The sequence below is a fragment of the Cynara cardunculus genome (genome assembly GCF_001531365.2).
Source record: "Cynara cardunculus var. scolymus isolate 2C chromosome LG 8, CcrdV1, whole genome shotgun sequence".
Taxonomy (NCBI): Eukaryota; Viridiplantae; Streptophyta; class Magnoliopsida; order Asterales; family Asteraceae; genus Cynara; species Cynara cardunculus.
This window is the reverse complement of record NC_037535.1, coordinates 19,856,306-19,863,337: the sequence shown is the minus strand read 5'-3', so window position 1 is coordinate 19,863,337 and position 7,032 is coordinate 19,856,306. Positions and strand designations below refer to the sequence as shown.

Sequence of the window (7,032 nt, the reverse complement as noted above, 5' to 3'; positions counted from 1 at the left end):
GAAAATGGTGTTTCATATTTATTTAATAAATATTTTACTCCAAAAATATTTAATTTGAATGCAACTTAATAAGAAAAAGTAAAAAAAATTAAATGTTTTTTTAGATCATAGCAATGAAAAATGAAAATCACTAATAATAATTTGAAATAAGTTTTTATTTTAATTTTAGTTAAGTCATCAAGATGATGTGGCATCCACGTCACCTCATTAAAGTCACACAAGCAAAAAAATCAAAGGGTTAATCGGTTCAAAAGGTAACAAGTTACTCATTGTTATTATGGGTAGATTTTTTAAAGTACAATGCCTTAATAGAAAATAATTTGAAAGTGCATTGTTGTAATAAAGAAAAACAAAAGTAGAATGCTATAATAAGAAATTTTATGAAAGTAGGTTGCTATTTCATGCATTTAACCCATAAATATATGAATTATGTAATGATAATTTTTTTTTTAAATTAACAAAACGTAGCGATGGATCAGTAAGAGAAAATCCATCGCTAAAATTCTTTCGTTAATCCATTGCTGAAAAATCCGTCGCTGATAGCATTACCTACGACTTTTGAACCAACCTAACTCTTTTGATGAGTTAATGAAACTTGAGTAACACATCTCCTCCTGCTTTTTATATATACCCACCCTACATCTCCATCACAATTTCTATACCTGCAACAAATGTCGTCACCCCCATCCTTCTCATCCGCGACCACCAGAAGCTCCGATGATTCTCTTTATCCCCAAATCCACCAAGAAGACAGTAGTCCCTCACTCACTGATGTTCGATCGATTGATAAATCGTACACCGGGAATCAGACTGATCCGATCCCGGAGATGTACCAAGCCACGGAGGTCAACGATCAACCTCCATCATTTCCGGCTTTGGCACGTGAGCAAGGGAACTCACATAGAAATGCTGAAACTGCTCCTGATTACTACAAGGATGGCCAACCGCCGAGCATTGGGTCCATAGATAACCGCAACGAGAATTCTCAAGCCTCCGCTGCAGGCAACGGTTATGATGATTTTGGTTTGCCACCGTCACTAAACGATGTGGGTCCCCATGAGACATCTCAAACTGGGACTGCCGCCGATGATCTGAATCTTGCTCAGCAACCGTACGGCGAGATGAGTGTCACCGGCAGAAAGATCAGAACGTTTCAGCCGCCGGCATACTATACGGAATAAAAAGAAGCGCTGATTTACACTATGTTTGCTGTAAAGTTGCCGAATAATATTCATACCCCCTCATCGTCTTCTTAGTCTCAGTGAATTGTTTAATATATAATTTACTCGTTATAGCATCGGATAACTTTTTAAACTGAATTTACTAACTTTTTAAACTGAATTTACTTATTATACGAGGTTTCTTTACCATCTCATCATCCACATAGCCGTCTGCATGTGACATGATGTCACATTTTTTAATATAGTATTATACTTTTAAAATTGTTTTACCATAACATTACCAATTCTATTAAATAGAGGATTGGAGAAAAAAATAATATTTTATGAACTGTATTGAATATTATAATAATATGATTCATATTGTAATCTACAAAATAGATAACAATTAAAGATGGAACATAAATTTCTTTGACTTTTGGTTATTCATTTTGAAACATCCGTTGAAAATGCTGGTAAGATTTTATAAACAAAGGGTTTTACGGGTTTGAAAATGGAGATTGATATACGGATTTCATATCCAGCAATGCAAATTACAGATAACGAACAAGTTCAAAGTTCGATATTTTCAATGGTGAAAGTAAAACGAATCGTGATTCCCATGTGTAACGATCAAAGCTAGTGTCATAGTTTGGGACGTGATTCTAAACGAATGGAGGTCATGGTCTTTTTAGAGACATGATTCTAAACAAATGGAGGTCACATCTTTTTTGAGACATGATTCTAAACGAATGGAGGTCATGTCTTTAAGGTGGAATCGGTGGAGCTTTACGTGTGTCTAAATGACTACTAGAATCCGATACTACAAATAAATGAATGGTAAAATAGCCTCGTGATAACTGAAAGCGACATCCTGAAAAAAAAAAAGAACCAAGGCAATGCGTAACTCCTCACTCCGCCAACGATGAACTAACATTTGGAAGACGAATACGGGAAAACGAAGAATCGAAGGTTTGAAAGACGCATAATCCAAGATTCGAAGATTTACGAAACAGAGATGGAAAAACTTCACTTTATACTCCTAACAGTCAATTTGAAAGAATAACATATTTTTAAGTAAGATCTGTCGGGAATTACTTGGGTTGTTTACTAAAGGTCCGAGAATCTTACTTGGTATGAAATACTTACCAACAATCCATTTTGATGGCTGAAAATGTTACTCGATAAGGTAAGCGAATGTGGTGACTTTTGCTGGTAGTAAATGCCCCCTTAGAACCAAGGGGACCAATTTGGACTTGATGAAACCCAGGGACCAGTTAGATCTGAATCGGTCCTTAATGAAAGCGGGTTTCGTTTGAGGTCATTCGGATCGGTCTGTATGCATCTCTATCTAAATAAAAACCTATTTTGATCCTCAAGAAATCCCAAATTGGGCATTATTGTATAAATCAGTATGTGGCTACAAGTAATCCTGAACCCATTCAGTTACCAATAACACAATTTCTCAATTGAAAAGAAAAACCTATTACCCTCTTTCCCAATTGTTCCCTGCTGCTGCTGGTATCCATAGATTTCAAAAAGCCAATGCATCCTCAAGTGATTAGCCACTCAAATTCACAACCACCTGCTCAAATCAACAAACTCAAATATCAACAAAAGAATTCTTACTTTTTAGACTTTTCCATCTTCGATCGAATCTTTTCTTCTAAGATGGAGATTTCAGTCTCGAGTCCAAAGATCCTGTTTAATGCATGCATATTCTCAAGAATCTCTTCCAATGATCGACCTTCGGTCTCATCGCATCTTAGGTGCTGCATTGGACCCTCAAGAAGTTTGTTTACTATACCTTTACTAAGACCATAAATAGCTCCCTTTTGCTTCTTTGATAAATCATTACCCATTCTTCCCATGCATTTTTCAAATTCACTCTCCCTGATTCTTTCGGCGTATGCCCTGAGTTTCTTGAGAGTTGGCACGGTTTCTAACGAATCTTTCCAAGCTTCAAATTCTTGGACTTCTTCTGATATGATCAATTGGGCTTCTGATGCTTTTCGTAGGCGGTCTTCTTTGTTAGCTTCCACAACTTCCTTGAGGTCATCCACGTTATAGACACGAGCCGTCTCAAGGTCCGCGACAGATGATTCCACGTTTCTTGGAACTGATATATCTATGAACATCCTTTGTGAACTCAAACGAGGAAGTGCCTCGACTTGCTCTTTCAAGAATAAGGGTGTTTCAGAAGCCGTGCAGGTGAAAATAACATCAGATCCCGAAGCACAAGATATCAACTCTGAGAAAGGTTGATAAACAATCTCAATATCCGTATACTCCTCACGGATTATGGCGACTTTATCCTCTGTTCTATTCACAACCACCATCTTTCTGCACCCTTTGGAAATCAAATGTTTAATCACTAGTTTTCCCATCTTGCCAGCTCCAACCACCAATACTCTCACGGAATCATATGAAGATTGTGGAATCTTCATTTGTGCAAGTTCTACAGCAGCTGAACTGACAGATACTGATCCAGAAGAGATTTTGGTCTCGGTTCTGACCCGCTTCCCTACTGTAATTGCATGCTTGAACAGCCCGCTGATCTTCCTATCAAACCCAGGGACTCCTTGTGAGATTTTTACAACTTGCTTTACCTGAGAAAGAATTTGACCTTCTCCTAGAACAAGAGAATCAAGGCCTGCAGATACTTCAAACAGGTGTTTTGTGGCATCTCTGTTATGCAGCAAGAATTGGTGCCGAGAAATCTCTGAAACAGAAACACCACTAACCTGCAATAAGAAAAATAAGTAGGGTCACTTCCAGTATCATACTTATCATCATGTTAAATGATGAACAGGCAACTCGTATGACCATTTGTGTGCAACATAGATGTAATCTTATTCCATTTCCTAAAAACCAACTGCTAAAGTTTGGTACTTCCTCCTCCAAACAAATGTTAATTGCAAACTATCTAGAAGTAAAAGGAGTCTTGTCCCTTGATCTCAATTCATCATGACTATTAAAGAAAACAACCCAAGAACTTCCACCAGGGCTTAGAAAATGCAAATCAAGGTTCATCATCACATATGAAAAAGAAAATAAGGCGGTACAACCTTTTAAGTTGTGACTAGGACTACGTCCCCAAAGGAAATGACAAATTTATCCACTGAATATAAAGAATAATGAACCAAGTTAACATGTATATATTAGAAGCTGATTAGTACCTTTGACATCCATTCAGTCACTTCCTTAACACCACGGTGCTGTGAGAGAGCCACAACATATATCTCCATCCTGTTGCAAGTACTAAGAACAGCAGCTTCTTCTATATGGTTCAAGGCACATAGCTCACTAATTGCTTGAGGCAATTGTGCCTCAGGAATGGAAAGCTTCTCACGGATATCAACTGGTGCTGTATGAAAACTAAGCCCAACCACGATAAAGCTACTCCTTTCCTTTGTATATCCTACAGTTTAAAGCAAAACCCATGATTATGAAAACATAAACACCATGGTCCATCATGTGAATTGAGGAAAGAATAAAAATCTAAAGAAAGAGAAGCACTTGAGAAAGCTTAGTCAACGTTTATCCCCGCAATTCCATTATTGACCATCTATTATCAAGCACCACAGAAGTACATAAATTCTGGTTAAGTTGCATATGAATTGCGTAAGATCATATATTTGTGTTCTTATACTTGTACTGAAACTTCATTCAAGCAGCTAGACCTTGATCCATTAATTACCATATTTCATAAAAAAAGAAAGAGGGCATGCAACAATTTGAAACAGATTCAATCACAGCAACGAAAAAGACAACAATAATCAGAATTGAAACTCACTGTCAGCAGCCGATGTCTTGAGCGCCTCAAGAGCAGAAAGACTGGCTGAGTTCAATTGCGATGGAGATTCAACGTCGGTGTTTCGCTCCGACGTTACCTCGCATCTAGGGTTTACACGAACTAATCCCGTATCAGAAATCAATCTCCTAACACCAACCGGCTTACAGTCTATCCGAAGCTGAGGAGGAACATAAGCCAAAGAAGAGGAAGACGAATTACAATGGAGAAACGTATGAGAAGAAGAAGACGAAGAAGAAAGATTGATCATCATGCTTCTGGATTCGGATTCAGGAAGAACAACAGAGTTAGCGAAGCCACTCGAAACCACCACCATTATACAAGATCAAAAGATCCCCAGAAACCCTGTAAATTTAAGAAATCGTGGATCGGGAAATTGAGGGATTGGATGAATCTAAAAAGTCAGTTAGGGTTTGGTGAAATTGGTGGAATCGAATGGGTAAAATGCGTCGAATTTGACCAAATCGATGATGGAGTTAGTAATATATGTAAGGGTTTTGGAGAGAGAGAAAGGAATTGGTCGCATCGCCCCCACACGCCTTCTATCCCCTCCGGGATTCAACTCCACTTCCCCCTAGATTGACTTTAAAGTTACAAATATAGTCCCTCAACTATTTAAAGTTTTCTAAATTTAGCTGTTTTTAGAAAAAAAAAAAATTATTGCACTATTGATTTTTTATCCTTGGGTCAACGAAGTATTTTGATTGTTATGCCGTTTTATTATGCTAATTACCAAATGTTAAAACTTGAAACCCCAACTACCTTCCTCCGCCTACAATAGCAAAGGAGGAAAGCGATGGACAGTGTTACTGAGAGGTTATTGGTTACTGTCGATCATGAAAGAAAGAGGGTTTTAACTCGCCATTTATAAGTTGTAGATGCAAGTATGCAACTTTTTATACATTAAAGGGACCATTTATCAAACGCTTATCGAGTAAACGTTTACTGGATGACACTTATCATATAAGATGTGCATGGTAAAGAGTGAGAATCTTATCCAGTAGGACCGAGAATCTTACCCGTTAAGTGAAGGGGAAAACTTTTACTCGGTAAGCGGTTACCAGATAAAATACCTTTACCAACAATCTATTTTAATGGCCAAGATTATTACTAGACAAGGTAAGTGAAGGTGATTGACGACTTTTACCAGTTAAAACCTACCTAATAAGTGTTTGGTAAACGGCCCCTAAAATTAAAATTTAATCAATTTCATAATATTTCTAAAAAATACCATGGAAATTCTATGTGGGGTTTGGATCATTTCAGAACAATGAGACTTGGTTTTAAAGTTTAGTGATAATCATAATGTTGAATTTGCCATGTGATTTAATTAAAAAGAAAAAGGAGCAACATGAAAGATGTTAAATAGTTGAAGGATGATTTTTGTAATTAATGTTGCGGGTTTAGTTTGACTTTTTGAGGATATTTGACCCACGACTTCCAAATTCACATGCTATGAATAAGTAAACTAATTAGCGTTTCTAGAAGCCACATTATTAATTTGACAGATAGTTTAATTATAATTTCGGGAAATTGGATTAAAAGTGAACATATTTTTTAAGGAAATGTATTTTCAAGATATATGAGGCTCTATCACTAGGAATGGCAACGGATCGGGTATTGGTATCCTCGTCTCCGAAATCGATAGTTAAAACCGTTTTCGTAACCGTCCCAATCTCCGCCGGGGATCCCAATTCCCTATCGGGTCCCCGCGGTTTCCCTGATCCCCGTTAGGAAACCCGTAAAGGGTAAAAATCATATTTTTTACCGTTGGTTATAACCGAAACCCGAACCCGATCTGGAAAAAATTACAATATGCTAATTTTCACAATTAAAAGTATAAAATTACAATTTTAAAAAAATCGGTTGTGAGAGGGTGAGTGTATGTGAGGGGGTGAGTGTATGTGAGGAGAGGAGGGGGTGAAAAAGTGAGTATGAAGGGTATTTTGGTCATTTAGTATTTTAAGACTTTAAGACTTTTGCTAAATTTGCTTAATAAAACTAGAAGCGTCCTCGCGCAATGCAGCGAGATACATCGTGATTTTAATATTTCATTTTATT

At 37.2% G+C, this 7,032-nt stretch overlaps 1 protein-coding gene across 1 annotated transcript; it reads right to left on the bottom strand.

Moving 5' to 3' along the window:
- Positions 1-2,523: 2,523 nt before the first annotated feature.
- Positions 2,524-5,469, bottom strand: LOC112516939 (glutamyl-tRNA reductase 1, chloroplastic-like). Its single transcript, XM_025124199.1, has 3 exons — positions 4,954-5,469; positions 4,337-4,578; positions 2,524-3,901 (listed from the first exon to the last, which is right to left on the bottom strand). The coding sequence occupies exons 1-3, from the start codon at positions 5,285-5,287 to the stop codon at positions 2,783-2,785; spliced, it is 1,695 nt and encodes a 564-aa protein (XP_024979967.1). The 5' UTR covers positions 5,288-5,469; the 3' UTR covers positions 2,524-2,782.
- Between the last annotated feature and the right edge of the window lie 1,563 nt (positions 5,470-7,032).